General features: G+C 38.4%; 1 protein-coding gene across 2 annotated transcripts; it reads right to left on the reverse strand.

Annotated features, from left to right (window-relative positions):
- Window positions 1-1,781: 1,781 nt before the first annotated feature.
- On the reverse strand, window positions 1,782-11,428 carry LOC120071301 (uncharacterized). 2 transcript variants are annotated; one of them, XM_039023494.2, is made up of 8 exons: window positions 10,841-11,428; window positions 10,580-10,717; window positions 10,392-10,460; window positions 10,243-10,314; window positions 9,598-9,680; window positions 8,779-8,910; window positions 8,428-8,641; window positions 1,782-2,189 (listed from the first exon to the last, which is right to left on the reverse strand). In XM_039023494.2, exons 1-8 carry the CDS (start codon window positions 11,249-11,251, stop codon window positions 2,145-2,147), a joined length of 1,164 nt encoding a protein of 387 aa, XP_038879422.1. In that variant the 5' UTR covers window positions 11,252-11,428; the 3' UTR covers window positions 1,782-2,144. The 2 variants fall into 2 exon arrangements, with proteins under 2 accessions (XP_038879422.1, XP_090166995.1); XM_090310869.1 differs by lacking the exon at window positions 8,779-8,910 and having other exon boundaries at window positions 10,841-11,321.
- Between the last annotated feature and the right edge of the window lie 6,461 nt (window positions 11,429-17,889).

Consider the following 17,889-nt stretch of genomic DNA (forward strand, 5'->3'; position numbering starts at 1 on the left):
CTTGCTCTCAAAATCTCGCTCTCAAACTCTCGCTCTTTCAAATCTCGCTCTCTCAAATCTCGCTCTCTCTCAAAATCTCGCTCTATCTCAAAATCTCGCTCTCTCAAATCTCACTCTCTCTCATAACCTGGCTCTCTCTCTTAATCTTCCCTCTTTCGTTCTCTCCCAATACAAAATTATTTTTATCCCATCAAATAATTATGAGTGTTATGAGGAAGGTCTTCGGAAGGTCTCTGGAATGAGAAAGGTCTTTCGTTCTCTCCACATCAAATAATTATGAGGAAGGTCTCCGGAATGATAATTAAACAGACTCAATAATAATGTTAGGGCAAGGTCGAGGGTTCAAAATTCGACGTGCAAATGTAAAGCGAAAGGGGAAGGTCGAGGGTTGAAAATTATCTAGTTCGAATTTTCAACCCTTGACTTATTTAAAAAAAAATAACAATATTTTTACAAATAGTTTGAAAACAACAATATTTTCCTAAATAGTTTCTAAAAGGACAATATCGTTTTAATTTTCCAGTTGAAAAGTATGTAACATATAACAAAAAAAACCATAGAATGGATTTTTTTTTCTTGGAACATTTTCAAGCAAGAATTAGTGAAAAAAAGAGATTTGTTCTCTGATGATCCTCTAAATTTAAAAGAAATGAGAGTAAAACTGTTGAAGAAATGTGACATTTCATTGGCTAATACGATGATAGAGAAAAATTTAATTAAAAAAATTCACGACATAGTAAAAATATAGAGCAACAATAGAAAGAAGAAAAGAAAATATGAAATTCATGGAGAAAAATTAGCTAGAATAAAAGGTTTTGATTTCGCTTTAGTTTCACATTTTATTTAACCATATTTCTACAAGAAATGTAATAGGTTATTATTGTTCATTGTCAAAAATAAGAAAAAGAAAAGTTTTAAAAATTAAAAGAAAAAAATTGTAATTCATAGTTTATTCAAACAAAGATGGGTAGAATTATTGAATAAAAAAGTTTCAAAACAAAAATAGTAATCACAAAAACATATTATTTAGAATTCAAAAAATGCATCAGATACCTAAAGATATGAACTCAACTCTGCACCTCAAACACACACATGAACTCCACAGACATGAATTTCAGACATCCTATTTCTACTCAGCACCCCAAACAACCCCTAAATGTCCATTCATGTCCTCTTCATTTTGAATGTGACCGTAAGCAAGCAAAATCTTGGATGGTTGGAGAACTAATAAAGTTTAAATTCAAAGGAGTTGGTCATCAATACAGACCACAGAAAATCATAGAAGACATGAGGCAAGACTGGCATATATATGAGTTATAAAAAAGCATGGCGTATCAGAGAAAATACATATATGCGAGCACGGAGATCTCTTGGAGAGTCGTATAATTATTTAGTTTATATGAAGCACTGAAACTTGAAAATTCAAGTACAGTTTATCACATTGAACTTGAAGCTGGGAATTTCTTCAAATATTCTTTTATGGCTAGGTCCCTGTATCCAAGGATTTTTCAATTTGATACGACCTATTGTAGTTATTTATGGAACATTTGTAAAGAGAATGGCGAGGTCAATTGATAGTTGCCACTTGCTTAGATGGTAGTTAATCAAATTTATCCCCTTGCTTGAGGAATCATTGATAGAGAAATTGATGCTTTCATAAAATGGTTTTTGGAAAAGTTAAAAGGTAAAATAGGTGAAATCAAGAATCTATATTTTGTGGTAGGTCGAAATTCAAACTTATCGAAGTGTATTGTTTCTGTGCTCCCCACCACATTCCATACTTTTGTGTGCAACACTTGAAACTAAATTTAGATACCAAGTTCAATAATGAAACAATATATAACGTTTGTTTTACAGTACATTAATGATATATCGTGAAACAAAACTTCAAGTGGCGTGGGACAGTATTCTAACATTTGATAATGGTGTTGGAAGGAATTTAGGAGAAGTTGGACTATCACGGTGGGTACGTATGCATTGGCTAGGAAGATGTTTACAATATGATGACAACGAATATGGCAGAGTCCATGTGTGTTATCTTCAAAGAACCAAGAGAATTTTGATTCATTACTTGAACACGTGAGATCTTTGCAACAAAGATGACTCAAAGGCTTTATGAAGGAAAAAATTCTTTGAATGGTTCTCTACTCCAATGAGAATTCTTCAAGCCATATTAGCACCTCATTTCTCTGTCAACCAAACCACAAAAAGGAGCATATTTGCATTTTAAAATCAGACAAACATAATGGCGTACACTTATTTTAGGATTACTTTCCAGAACAGTATTCTTAAATGAAGTACACTTATTTGGTTACCACTTTTGGAAAAGAAGTGATCTAATGTTTTTGTATTACTGAAACCAATTTTTATTATTTAACATAATATCATGAAATATTAAAGAAAATATGAGTTAACCACGCTTTTTTTCCCTTCTAAAAGTCATACCAAACTCTAAGATGTAAAGGCAGACTATTGTGATAGGTTTGGAACACTTTTTCTTATTTTATTAACAATGGAAAAGAGTTTGAGAGCTCCCCTTCTCTCCCATCAGTCTCAAAATATGAGAATTGATACAAAATCTTCAATAACTCTCATGGCCTCAATGGACCTTACAAATACCTCTCCTTCCCGTGGGCCCCCCTCTCTCTCTTTTCTGTTTTTCCTCTTCTAACTAACAATATTCCTTGACCCCTACATTCTCTCAAATTTCCCTTACTTATTTTCTTTCATTTTCTTTCTTCTTTCATATACCTTGGTTATTAAAGGCCTATCAATACCCGTCCCCCAAAGAGCCACCTTGTCCTCAAGGTGGAAATCAGGAAATTGGTCATTGATTACGTCCGGAAGCTCCCATGTTGCATCGGCTTTGTCTCCATTCTCCCAGCGAATTAATACCTCTGTTTGTTGACCTTCAAAAGGTGATGTTCCGATGCCTAACAGCTCAGCAGGTTGTGTTATGAAGCTCAACTCGTCGGTCACATTAGGAGGAATTGGTATGTTTGGCAGGTTGCAGCCGATTGCCTTTTGTAGTACTGATATGTGAAACACAGGGTAGATACCTGTCCCGACTGGTAATGCAAGCTTGTATGTTGTCTTCCCAATGTGACCAGTCACCTGAAATGGTCTTACAAACCGTGGTGCCAGGTTTGGATACTTGTGCTTGACTATAGATGATTGTCTATATGGTTCGAGCTTAAGGTAGACCCAATCTCCTACACTAAATTCCACATCCCTCAGCTTTATATTAGCTGTCTTAGCCATTCTTTGTTGAGCCTTGTGTAGTGAGTCCTTAAGCTTAGCTATCACCACATCTCTATCGCGCAACTGAATGTCGACTTCGTTGACTGAGCTAGAGCCATTCATGTATCCAAGCACTGGTGGGGGGGACAACCATATAATACTTCGAAGGGAGTGGGCTTGGGTAGCTGTGTGAAAGGATGTGTTATAGCAGAACTCGGCCCAAGGCACCCACTTAGCCCACTGTTTAGGGTTGCTCATAGTGAAACATCTCAAGTAAGTCTCGATACCTCTATTGACTACCTCCGTTTGTCCATCCGCCTGGGGGTGGTAAGCTGTACTTCTACATAATTGAGTTCCCATCATGCGAAAGAGCTCTTCCCAAAATAAACTAGTAAAGATCTTGCCACGATCGGACACAATACTTCGAGGGTAACCATGTAAGCGCACGACTTCCCTAACAAATATCTCAGCCACAGATTTAGCAGAAAATGGATGTTTGAGGGTAATGAAATGGGCATACTTTGACAACCGATCTACTAATACCATGATGGTATCGAATCCTTCAGATTTTGGAAGCTCTTCAATGAAGTCCATGGAGATATCTACCCATACTCTGTCAGGAATCGATAAAACTTGTAGGAGGCCCGCGAGTGAAAGGGTTAGATACTTGGCCTGTTGGCATATTCCATAGTCTGCCACAAACTGTTGGACTGATTTCTTCATCCCCCTCCAATATACTTCCTTGGACAGCCGCTGGTAAGTCTTCAAGCTTCCTTGGTGTCCTCCTATGGGGCTATTGTGGTACTCATGTAATAATAAAGGTATTGTAGGTGAGGTAGCCGGTAGCACGATCCTTCCTTTATAGTATAGAAGTTCCCTTATAGTATAGAAGTTCACCCCTAATGCTGTATCCGATTGGTGCAGGCTGCCCAGTCAACAAGGCTTGTCGGATCCTCTTCAACTCTTCATCCTCACCCACCTACTCAACAAAAACAGAGGTATTCAGCCCCTTCATTACACTGAGCACTCCTAGTTCCAATGAGGTTGGTAGTCGAGAGAGAGCATCCGCGGCTGAATTTTCAGTTCCCCGCTTGTATTCAATGCTAAAGTCATATCCTATGAGTTTGGCAATCCAACGTTGGTATTCTCCCGCGATTACCCTCTACTCCAGAAGAAATTTTAGGCTTTTTTGGTCTGTTCGGACTATAAAATGTCTTCCTAAAAGGTAGGGCCTCCATTTTTGAATCGCAAACACCATGGCCATCAATTCCCGCTTGTATACTACCTTGAAACGATGAGTAGGGGGTAGTACTTGGCTGAAATAAGCCAATGGTCTTTTGTTCTACATCAACACAGCCCCCACCCCAACACCTGATGCATCCGTCTCTACAACAAAGGGTTCATTGAAGTTGGGTAATCCCAACACTGGCACTGACATCATGGCTGATTTAAGACGTTGGAATGCTTCCTCTACTTCCTCACTCCAATGGAAACTTCCCTTCCTTAGTAATTGGGTCAATGGCAAGACTAGGCGCCATAGTTAGCAACAAATTTTCTGTAATAGCCTGTGAGGCCAAGGAAGCCCCTCAACTCCTTCACATTTCGTGGTGTAGGCCAGCTACTCATTACTTCCAACTTAGTTGGATCGACTAAGACCCCCTTTGCAGAAATAATATGCCCCAAGTACTCAATGCTCGTTGCTCCAAATTGACACTTCTTTAAATTCGCTACAGCTGGTTTTCAATCAATACCTCCAAGACTGTTGATAAATGGCTCATGTGTTCCTCCAATGTCTTACTATAAATCAAGATGTCATTGAAGAAGACCAAAGCGAATTGACGAAGATACGGTTTAAGGACTTCATTCATGATGGTGTACGGCCCCTAGTATAGAAATAGTAGGACTTTTAGGAGAATATTGGTATTGGTATTAGTAAGGGTATAAGAGTAATTAGATAGGAAGTTAGTTAGTGAATATGGCTATAAATAGTGGGAGTGGGAGTGGTAAGAGGGTGTGAAGAATTTGGTGGGAATTTCCATTTGGGAATTTGGGAGAGACTAGCTCTCTCAAAAGACTAGGATTTATCTTGTTAGTTTGTGAGTTTATAACATATTTCAATATATTTTTACTATATTTCTATAATTGAATTGTCCTTTAGTTTTTCTATATCTTTTAGTACCGTTCTTGTTAGGAGGGTTCCTAACAGATGGCTTGGAAGGTAGATGGAGCATTCCTCAACCTGAAGGGCATTACTAAAAACTCATAGTGGCCTTCGTGTGTTCTAAATGCGGTTTTGTAGACGTCCCTTGGGTGAACTCGGATTTGATGATAACCTGATTTTAAGTTAATTTTTGAAAAGATTGTGGCACCATATAGTTCATCTAACAATTCATCGACAATGGGAATAGGGTACTTATCTGGAATGGTGGCATTATTCAGGGCGCGGTATTCAACACAGAAACACCAACTCCCATCTTTCTTCTTGACCAGCAATACTAGACTAGAAAAGGCACTTTGACTTGGCTGAATGACCCCTGCCATCAACATCTCCTTGACCATCCTTTCAATTTCATCTTTCTGGAACCGTGGGTATCCATATGGCCTTACATTGACTGGTCCCACCCCTGGTAGTAGCTCAATGATGTGATCGTTACTTCAATTTGGAGGTAGTTCAGATGGTGTTTGGAAGACTGCTTCGAATTTCCTTAGCACCTGCTGAATTTATTGAGGTACATCAGTTTTATCCCCCACGGACTCGATTGTACTGTCTTCCTCTTCTACTGCATTGTCTCAGTTCAGGTCTAGTGTGTTTAATTCTATCAAGACACCATGTTCTCCTCCTCTAATTGCCTTGGCCATAGATTTCAAGGATATTTGTGATTTAACCAAGCCCCGGTCTCCTTGCAATTGGACTGTCCACTCCCCAACTTTGAATTCCATGGTTGACAGCCTATAATCGAAGATGATCTACCCCAAGGTTTCCAGCCACACTACTCCCAGAATAACGTCCGCGCTGCCTAAAGGTAGAGGAAGAAAGTCTTGTATAATTGATAAATCGGAAATGGTTATATACACACCTTTACATACTCCGACAGTTTGAACGGATCCTCCCGAGCCCAACACTACGTCATATCCTTCGGATGGTGAGATTGGCAGCTGCAATTCCGTGACCAACTCCGAGGTAATGAAGTTATGCGTTGCTCCCCCATCAATCAGCACGACAACCTCCCGATCGCCGACGACTCCCCGTACCTCGATTGTTTTCGGTGAGCTCAACCAGCCAATGAGCTTAAGGAAAGGTTCACAATCTCCTTCGTGTCCTTCGATGATGTTCTGTCTGGTTTATACTCAAATATATCAGATTCCTCTCCATCCTCTGCTAAATCTTCTCCCTCCTGAACAAACATGAATTGGAGTTCGTTCTTCTTGCAATGATGGCCAAAGCTAAACTTCTTGTCGCACCTAAAGCACAGGCCTTTATCTCGATTCTCCTTCATCTCTGCATCGGATAGCCTTCGAAACGAGCCGCCGGCGACCCCTTTCGTCCCCGTTACCCCCTGCGCTACAATTGTGGTAGACGACCCGGTTGAGCTTCCCCGGTTCGGGTTGATTGTGATTGTCCAGCTAATCAGGTTGCTTGACCCGCAACTACTCGATCCACTTGTGCTCCCCCTATCTTCGCACTCAGGTTGTGGGTCCCCTCCGACCCAACCCCTTTACCCAAGCGCCGTTGAAGTAATTGGTCTTCCTCGATCAATTGGGCCATCGCATTTTGGCCTTCAAACCTTCGAGCTTCAATTTCCGCATCTCGCTTTGAATTTCCTCTTTAAGCCCACAAACAATTTTTCTCTCCAAGGCTTTGTCGCCCAGCTCCTTCAACCCAGCATAGTATCGTTCAAACTTCCTTCGATAATCCCTTACTTTCGCCTCCTGTTGTAGCCGCATCACTCTGGCAAATCAGTCCGCTTCACTCGCCGGCAGAAACCTCGTCAAAAACAGCTCTCTGAACTGCGACCAACTGCTCACCGGTGACCAATCGTCCTCCCATTGATACCAGTCGAGCGCTTCCCCCTCCAAGCACAACACCGCTGCATCTAACTTATCCTTCTCCGACAATCTATTCACCACAAAATATCGTTCTACCCTGTGTAACCATCTGTCTGGATTTTCAACTTCTTCCCCTTTGAAAATCGATACCTCGAGTTTCCTCAGTCGCATATCAAACATCAGGATCTCCTTGCTCCCAGGTGCATGTATTCCCTCCTGATTTTCTGCTTTTGATGATGAACCCTCTGTTACTTGCTTCCCTTTTTCTGTTGGAGTTCTTTCTGATGATGGGGAATGTTTCTCAGGGTTACTTATCATGTCTAACCTCAATAGTACTAAGGCCATCTGGGCAGACATGCTTCCCATCCAATCCTTAACCTCCTTCGACTGCACACTCATCTTCTCCTCCATCTCCATCTGTTTTTCCTCCATAGCGACCAATCGTGCTTCCATCTTTCCCACCATACCTAGGTAAGTGCTCTGATACCAATTGATAGGTTTGGAACACTTTTCCTTATTTTATTAACAATGGGGAAGAGTTTGAGAGCCCCCCTTCTCTCCCATCAGTCTCAAAATATGAGAATTGATACAAAATGTTCAAGAACTCTCATGGCCTCAATGGACCTTACAAATACCTCTCCTTCCCATGGGCCCCCCTCTCTCTCTTTTCTATTTTTCCTCTTCTAACTAACAATATTCCTTGGCCCCTACATTCTCTTAAATTTCCCTAACTTACTTATTTTCTTTCGTCTTTCATATACCTTGGTTATTAAAGGCCTATCAAATTCTAGGGAAGAACAACCAACTTAACCCAAAAGTGAAGTTCGGAATGCAAAGTGAAATTTAAAGTAGTACTTTAAAGGAAAAATACATTTGAGTATTTTTAGACGTGTGTGTAATTTTATAAACCACTTCTGACTAGGTAATCAAACACTAAAAATAATACAAATGAAAAACTTTTTTTTAATGTTTCGAAAAGAGATTTAAAATCTCACCCTTAATCCAGAACATGAAGCATTAAAAGATTATAAACTGCTTACTTATATAGAACAGAAAACCTTCTAATCTTTCTACGAAATATATGATCAAACGATGTCAAGCCATACATATGATGGAAAGGCACATGGATTTGGGACTTACCATTATAAAGTTCCATGTTCTTCCAGGGTCGTTATACCGAGCAAGCAAACAGCCGTTACTGGGTTTGAGACCATCCTTTATGAGACTAGACCGCAGTTCTTTTGCCTTCTCTTGCACAATCTCTTCTGTAGGTTTCCCACTGAATTTCAACACTGCAGCAATACTTCCTTCAACCTTTCTCAAGCCAATTATGTCTTGTTCAGGATCTGGTAAACTGAAAAAAGAAGTAATGTTCATAATTGAACTTCCCACCAAGTGAAGTATTCAGTTCACTAATAGCTTACAACTTGACATGCTCAGTTCAATAGAGTTTCATTTCAAAAATTTGAAGAGGACATCAGTTAATCACACCTGTCTATATCTTTCTCTGAAGGAAGAACTATTTGAATGTAGACTTTGGGTACTTCAGAGTCAAATGTTTGGGTGAATACAGGAGTAGTCATGGGTATCTTCTCCTTTGTAGAGTTCTTCCCAAATATATACCTGTGCTTATTGAATCATAATATATCATCCACAAAAGGGACAATTCTAATTTTATCTAAAAGTAGAAGCAAATGTTTGGTTTTATCCAAGTGTCATGCTGCTAGAGAAGTGGAGGGTTAAGTCCTACTACTCCTAGATGGTGGACTGCTGGAGCTGCTCCCACGGCAAGAGTGGGTCGCAACGTGCCAGCCGGAGAACAAACTGGGAATGGCTCCTTTAGGGTGTGTTTAGCCCATGAAGTTTAGAAGAGTTGGAGAGTAGGAGTTGTGAACTCCACTCCTTATTTAGCCCAAAGAATTTGTGGATCCCACCACTAAAATACATCAATTCTATACCTTATCAACTTCTTACACTATAGGCCCCAAGAACTCACCACTCCTTGGAGCTCACCATTCCACTTAATGTCCCAAACATCCCCTTAAGGGACTTCCTCGGGCATCGAACAGCCAACTCAGGATTGGTGTAGACAAGGAAAAATCGACAGGTTAATTAAAACAAAGCATTGCAATGGTCCCTGTAGATGCTAATGCAAAGTGATTTTTGCTGTCTAGTAGCGGTAAACATATACTAGCTTACACTTTGGCTCGTGTGGCATGGAGCATGTAGAATCTGGTGTGAATAAAGAAGGACCAAATTTGCAAGGATGTGTGTTTGGATGGGTGGGCTCAGGGGAAGAGAGATACTCACCCAGCAACTGTATTGAATCCTGCGGACCCAGCGAGCTTGTCTCCACTTGTTTCCACCACTATAAATTGTGCATATTTCCTCACCTGAAGAAAAGATGTACATTGATCATACCTCTTAGATTACTAAAATCTACATTTAGTTCTACAAGTTCCAAATCAAATTAAACTTATTGCAATAAATGAAAATACTGTCAATACTCAAGCTCTTCATGTACACAATACATGAAAACTTCATTGTTCCTATATTCATTATATTCATCAAACTCTGGAGAAGCTTGTCAGCCTGAGTATAGTTCAGTTGGTTAAAAGTCAGAGAAAGAATCTTCGACTACACATTGTTGAACTTGAAAAACTCTCTAAGTGATCATTCACATACAAGAAAAAGAGCAAGGAAGAAGAATAAGTTATGGACCTTGAGTAAGAACTATTTCTTATAGTTTCTTTTCCTACTTATTTTGACAGTCTAAGTTCAAATTTGTCTGATGACTGATCCTAGAAATATTGAGAACATACCTCCACATTTTATGAGAATATAACTTCAATCCAAGAGCTTTCAAAAGGCAGATAAGGGGAATAATAATCGATTGCAATGCAACACAGATAACAAAGGATCGTGAAACAGAGCAAAGGGAAGTAGAAAGCAAACCTCATAATTTGCAGTCCTTTTCAGTATCAGATACTTGGGTGATTCCAATGCCGGGGTCTTATAATACCGAAGCTGAAGAGAGTAAACATTAGAAATACAATAAAACTATCTCTTGTGGATGAATTTCATCATCTATATAACGAGAATACCTGCTTGAAGACATCCCAAAGGCCTTCTACAGAAAAGTAGTCGTTGTTTTGTATTGAATCCCAAAGATCCTATGATTAAAAAAAAAAAAAACAGAGAGAGAGAGAGACAAATTCAATAGAATTTCATAACTGGTCAGTCAGCCACATATTCTCTCAATCACTTCCAAAATAAGGAAGGAGGATGTTACCACATGACTACAGAACTTGCCCGTCTCTGGATTGATACCCATGATAGAAATTCCCGTGAAAACTAATTCTGGTTTCCATGGTAGAAGGACAAACTTCATTACCATAGTCCATCTTGTAGTTATTTCATATGGTCCTGTCTAGTACGACTCGATCAGTCAGATTTATGTACAAAACCCACTAATTCTGGTAGGGGTTGCATTAAAATCTTGTTTCAAACCACTAAAAGTAATGATGAATTGATTACAGTGGCTTCAACGAACCTGTTTAACCCAGTGCAAGAAGAATTCAGGCCTGAAAAGTTCTCGCAAGAGCGAAATATTAAACAAATACCCACTAATCGTATCATGATTGGTAATGGGGTCCCGAAATCGCACTTGTTCGTCGTACGCCGTTCGATCAATCCCCTGTTCATCGAAGAGATGGCGAAGATCTTCATACAAGAAATCCACCAATCGGCCTACATCGACCGTCGATTTTGGTGGGCTTTGATCTACCAAACTTAATCGAACAACCCACTTAGAATTTTGGGAATGGGGTTTGAAAGCTGGAGTTCTGGTTTTAGGTAGACGGGGTGGGAGGTGGGTTAGTCTGCCGGATTCCGGTGGCCGGAGACCGAAACCGAGTGTTGGGGTTGAGGGGAAATTTTGGAGGGAAAGTTGAAAAGTGGCCATTTGAGCCTCAGCTTCAGCCGGCGGAGTGTCATTGGGGAGGTGGGGTTTGGAGGTAGAGAACGGGGAATGATTGGTTAATGTTTCTCAGAATTTTGTGTGGTGAAGAACCATCCAAATCATTTGAACAATCTACGTGTTCCAATCTCAACCATTATCGCTGAAATGTCCCTTCACTCTATCGGGAAATAGGATGATTACTAGAAAATTTATAGTCTTACGATCATTGTAATCCCTTTGTTCATACTATATGGACTCTATATAATACCGCAAATTTCTTACACTATGCTCTCTCTAATATTTTATATTTAACTTTCGTTGGATAATTATTTAATTTTTTATTTTTAAAAGTTTAGCTCTATAAATATCGTTTTCACTTCTAAATCTATTCTTTTGTTATCTCTTTTTATCAATGATTTTAAAAATTAAATCAAAATTTGAAAACTAACAAAAAAAAAAATACATTTAAAAACTTGTTTTTTAGAATTTAGATAATAATTCAACTATTATATTTAATAAATATGCAAATCATTGTAAGAAATGAAGAGAAAATAGGTTTAATTTTCAAAAATCAAAACAAAAAATGAAATTATTATCAAATGATAACCATTTCGTTTTTTTTATTTATTTTTGGTTTTCTATTTTCAATTTTTGAAAAATAGATATGTTTGGTATCAAATTGAACTTTTTGTTTTTTCATTTAAAAAATACTTTTGAAATTGAGAAAGATTTTTTTTTAAAAAAAGAGATTTTTATTATAAATATTATAAAAATAAATAGATATTCATTGTTTAGTGTCTCAAAAACCATGTGTCAATTTTCATCTTGTACATATGTTTGTACTTAATGGATTCAATATCCTAGAACACTTTAACTCTTGGATTCTCAAAACTCTTTTATTACTTTTCTTCGTTGCTTTATAAAATTACAAATTGAACTCGTTTTGAGTCCTTAGCTAAAATTGACATAATTATAAAATAGATAAGCAAACTATAAGCTTGATCCTTGAGGACGATACTCCGCCTTTCATGTTGTTTCAATTACTATAACTTGATCATGTACGCTTGCGTGCCCACATCAGTAAGTAACAATTTAAGTCTAAGGGTGATTTGTTACTAAAGTAAGCTTTTAATGCCCTTAAGTTATGAATCTTTATTGGTTTTATAGCATGTTTTGAGACAAGCAAACATTTAAATCCCATTAGAAATGAGTAAGAAAAGAGATGCAAAGTGTTAATCAAAAGTATGCTATAAAAATCTATAAAAAGATGTTGCAGGAATAAAACTCGCAGAAAATAATGTTGCAACACTACTTAAGTCCAAGCTACAATATGGTGGGAAGTCCTCATACTCTGAACTGTATACGGGCCTATTTCATCTTCACACACTGCTAAGCATGCCAAATCACTCATACGTTGAAAAGACATAAAGGAGAAATCGATGTTGTAGCATTGACAAAACTCGAAGCTACAACATAGTTCGCATGTTATAAACTGACAAAGTGGTCATCATTACTCTAGGTGTTAGCTTACCCTCTGAACATGTCAAATCACTTAGGTGGCAGAAGCCATGAATCTGTCAAATCATTGTCTACAACATGTTGATGCTATAGCATTGAAGAAAAACCGTTATGTTGCAGACGAAAAGATGTCTACATCCTTTGAACCAGCATTATCCTACAACACTGTCACATCATTGGTCATCAAGTAGGTCCCATATATTTTTCCTATAAAGAACTCAAGCTATCTACCAATGGACACAACCAACAACCAAATTCAAGAAGAATAATTTTAAAACAAGGGAGAGCTTCTTGGAGATCCTCAGGAGATTGCTGAAAGACCTCCTATTTGAAGTTCGAAGTTGCAGCATTTGTGATGCTGTAGAACTAGTTTTCTTTAAACTCTATCTTTTACTCTTTTTGTTTGTTAAAGTTATTTTTATCATGACTATTTGTGGCTAATTTTTTAGTGTAAGGCTTGAATCGAATATATCTTTAAACTCAATGTATGTTTTTTTTTTTCTTTAAAAGTCCTTCAACTCGTAAAGTTTTTTCCTTAGCCTGGCTAAATCGAGGTAAACCGTAGCACATGAATCTTTGGAAAAAGTAAGTGTGAAAAATCACACTAGTCTTTTTTAGGGATTTTTCCTCCAACTAAAAATGTAACAATATTACACGGGTTTTCATTAACTAACGGTGTAGACAAATCACACTAGTCTTTTTTAGGGATTAAGACACTCAAAAGCTATAGAAAAAATGGTGGTAAACTGATAATGGGTAGAAATGCACGTTATTACAACGCAAAGTTATAAAACAATGTAGGATTGCGATGATAAAAATATATAATATTGCGTCCAAAAGCAGTTCAAAACATTGCGATTGCGTACATCCATCGCATTAAAACAACTAACTTATGTATTTTATATGGGAAAATGCGTTGACACAAGGCAAAAATGCGACCCCGAAGAAATCACCATCTGAACGCATAAGAGATTGCGATCGCAAGGCTATGCGATCGTTTGCGCTCACAAAAAAATCAAGATTGCGTTGACGCAAGGCTATATGATCGTTTGCGTTCGTAAATCTGCTCAAGAAGGTGGTCGCATAGAGCCGACACATCAAGGTAGACGCATCTGGGTGAAAGCTTAATAAATCACGATGGGACAGAAAGCTGATGACGGTCGATTCCAAATTAAGTTGACAAGCCGTTAACGACCTACTGTAGCAAATACACTCAAATTTTCGGTGATAAATATTCGACGCATCAAATAGAGAGTTAATGTCATCCCATCAGTACAATCATAAGAGAGAAAAAGCCTTTCACCCTGAAGCTTTATAAATACTGAAGGCCACCTTCAGTGAAAAAGTTCGTTCAGTTAGTTCAGTCGCTCGGAGTTTATACTTAGCCTTGTTCTTAGTTTCTTATACTTAAAAGGCGGAAGCGAGAGAAGGGAAGAGACGCCGGAAGATCGTTCTGGTTAGCTCGAGAGAGTGCGAAGGAGCGTGGAAAAACAGAGAGAGGGCCAACTCTTGCGAAAGCAAGATTATCTTTTGAGCAGAGTAGAAGAGAACAGTATAAAAGCCTTGAGAAGCAAGAAATTGTTACCAGGCTCTTTATTCTTATTCCGCATTGTCATTCTGTACTTCGATTATATATTTATAGAATGGAACTTGCTTATCTACATCTGTTTACTCTCTTTAATACATGCATGAGTAGCTAAATCTATCGAATGAGTTAAGAAGTACTTAGCTAACATGACCTAGGATCTTCATTGCATGCGATCATCTTGTCTTACGTTGCGCCCAATATTCTTTAGAGCTACTCGAGAGAGAGTCTAAAGAAAGAACCTAAGACTTGAGAAAACTAGGTTAGAATCTAGACTCGAGAAAGTAAGATTAGATCTGCATAAACAAGAGATAGGGACATAGAGATAAGCTTTGTTTGCCACCATGCATTGCATGCACCCTAGAGATAGGTTATGGTAATATGTGGTTGCCTTGTATGTATGTGTGTCATTCGTCATCACATAGACAATAATAAAGGCTTAGATGTAAGTCCTATAGACATCATCGCATATATCGCATGCGTTCTAAAACTAGAAGCCGTAGCATTTGCGTTGAAAGATGATTTGCTATTGTATGTGTATAGCATGAACGCAATCCTAGGAAGTGTTAGCTAAACCCCTTCTCAACTCGCTCCCCTGCATACATTTTTATACTGTAAACAACAACCCAACCAACTCTTTGATTAATTTGTTACCACAAAGTGATCTAGAAATTATCATCGCATAGTGTTTTCCTTAGTCCCTGAGTTCGACCCTGGGCTTACTAGACAACTCAGTAGGATTTATACTTGGATCTTACTGAGAAAACTTGCATGCTCAATGCATTTTCTACCAATGTAATCCTTAACCATTATTTCATCGCATAAAATAACGCATCATAAACGCATTAAGTTAGCACAGACGATCTCTAACTAGTTTGATGTTCTAGACCGCATCAAGAGATGGGTATAATAGGTTTTCTCGCTTAAAGAGCATATTATGATTTAAAGAATATTATGATAAATGTTAGCTGTGAAAGTATAGGGAGTTTAATAGTCAAGTTTACATATTGGTTGAATTGATACTTATACCATTTTTTGCAAACCTTTTTACTTTTCCATCTTTGATTTATTCTATCTATTGTTTATAAAGTTGTAGCATTAAAACACTCAACCCACAATTATTCGTAAATCACTTTTTACGTAGCATTTAAAGAAACATTGTGGAATAATTTTAGCATTCATGAAACAACATGTATCCCTATGGAATCGACTTTGAAATATTCCAAGAACTACTTATTATTGTGTTGCTTTATAATTGGATTGGTGCAAAAGGTGATATAACTTGTGCGATTATAAACATAAAACCCTCAAATTAGCCATACAACAAAAGCAATATTTCCGTAGTAAAAATAGTTGTCAAGTTCTTTGCACCATTGCCAGGGATACGATGCATGATTTTAGATTACTAAATTGATTCAATAAATTTCATTTTGTGCTATTGGAAATTGCAACAATAGGCAAAGTTTTGTATGCGATGCACGCACAATCTGCCTTTCGTATTTGACCCAGGAGTAGACCATACATATTATCAAAAAAGAAGAAGAATGAGGTATAACAAAAGAAGAAACATGGACAATGTTTGAAAAATTGAACAAGAGCAAGTGCAAACCCTGAACCCTAATTTCCCTATTTGTGTATGTTTACGATTGAGACTCGTATGGTGAGTAGGTTAATGAGAGAACTAATGTTTAATTTTAGGGAAGTGGGTGAAGAGTTGGAAGAAATGTTTAAATTTGTAAACTTAACTCTTGGGTGAAGTTAGAAATTGGCTAAGTGTTGTTAGTGTGTAGCCATGAGTTGGCCTTGTGATGGGCGTTGGAAGTGAGCCATGGGCGTTGGACTTGCTTTTGAGGTTAGTTGAGCTCTTAAGGAAGCCAAGTGTGGCCGAGTGAGGAGAAGCTATGCATTGGATTGTGCATGTCAAGAGGAGCCATGTTAAGCACAAGCAACCCTATGCGTGGATAAGGCATGCGGCAACCAAGTCTTGTTAGGGTAGTATGTGTGCGACAGGAAAGTGTTGAGCGCTACCAAAGAGAGGATGCACGACTGATGGGACTGTGGCATTGGCTCGAGATTGGGCATTCAGCCTAGCACACGCATGCAAGGGGAAGCGATGGCAAGGCTGTGCATTGAGGTGTAGAGCACGGACGAGTATTAAAGGTTGGCATGCGATGGTGGCTACGACAATACAAGCCTTGAGCATTAAAGCAAGCAGTGGCTTGGGTGATGGCTGGATTTGCAATGATGATTGAAGCCAAGAGAAGCCCAAGGCATAAGGCACATGCGTTGGAGTAGGCTTGCGTGAGAACTATGATATGCGTTGAACCTAATTGAAGACATGCGTTGATAGTAGGTGAGGTAGTCAGCCTAAAACCACCGATTAGGGGCACTAGCTGTCCTAATCTCATGAGTTAAGCCCACTTGAGGTGGAGGTGTCATGATAAGAATTCATGATAGACGGTGGGTGGTAGTATAAAAAGGAGGATGAACTTCAAAAGGTCAGTTTGAACAATTCCTCTATGCAAATTAAGAGTTCTTAGTGTCGTTGGAAAGCTTTGTGAGTCTAGTTTCAGAGGCCGGGCTACTGGAAGAAGATCTCATCAAAATAAGGCTGGAAAAGAAAGAAAGTGACAAGAGGTTTAGTTCACGGGTCAATCTAAGCCATCGATGAAGAATTGAGGCTCCAGGACGAACCACAAGAAATTTTAAGCTGAAATTTGAAGGTAATATTTAGAATATAAGTTACTAATAAAGTAAGTTGAATCTGGAATTCTGTGAGCAAGTAGGCAACTGCTTGGGTTGAGTAAGTTGGCAACTCAAATAGGTGCACGGGCAGACGAAGGGCTGAGCACTCCTATGCCTTTAACCTGATGTTTTAGGGCTGAGAAGGCTCGCATTGAAGACTAGGATGCATAAGTGCTTATGTGAATGACCATGTGTGGCTGAAGGAACACTTGGAGCAAGTTTTGGTTGTATAGTGAGAATGCATTGGTGAGGTGTTGCTCGCATAGCAAGAACCTAAACCTCAAGAAAATTTCTAAGTGCTCGACCTTTAGCCAGGTATGCGTTTGATTGAAGGTCTTCTAGGGAAGACTAAACGCAAGTTTAATTAAGAGTTTGTCTCTAAAGGGAGACCATTGATAGTAGCTAAATATATGTTGTTGTGTCCACAGGATTGACATCATTGCTAGAAGCATATCAACCTTTAAGGAGTAGCCCTAAAGTTGTGAGTGACTAAGTATTTGTAATTATTTTAAAGAATCCATGATTTTAAGAAAGATTATTCTCATGCTAGCTATTTTACAAAGTAGTTTTTCCAAGCAAACTATGAGTTTTTGTTTTCCAAATGCATGCCATGTATGAAAGAATGTTGTAAAACTATTTATGTGTGTTCATATGCACAAAGCATGCGTTAGAGCCTTTAAAAACATGTTACTATGCGTTTAGGTATACATGCTTTAAAGAATAAGTCTTAGTATGACTAATATTACTTTAGGCTCAATACTGAAGAACTTGGAGAAGGTATCCGAGCTATAGT

Source organism: Benincasa hispida, chromosome 2 (genome assembly GCF_027475165.1).
Source record: "Benincasa hispida cultivar pf3 chromosome 2, pf3_genome.v1.1, whole genome shotgun sequence".
In the NCBI taxonomy this organism is placed as follows: Eukaryota; Viridiplantae; Streptophyta; class Magnoliopsida; order Cucurbitales; family Cucurbitaceae; genus Benincasa; species Benincasa hispida.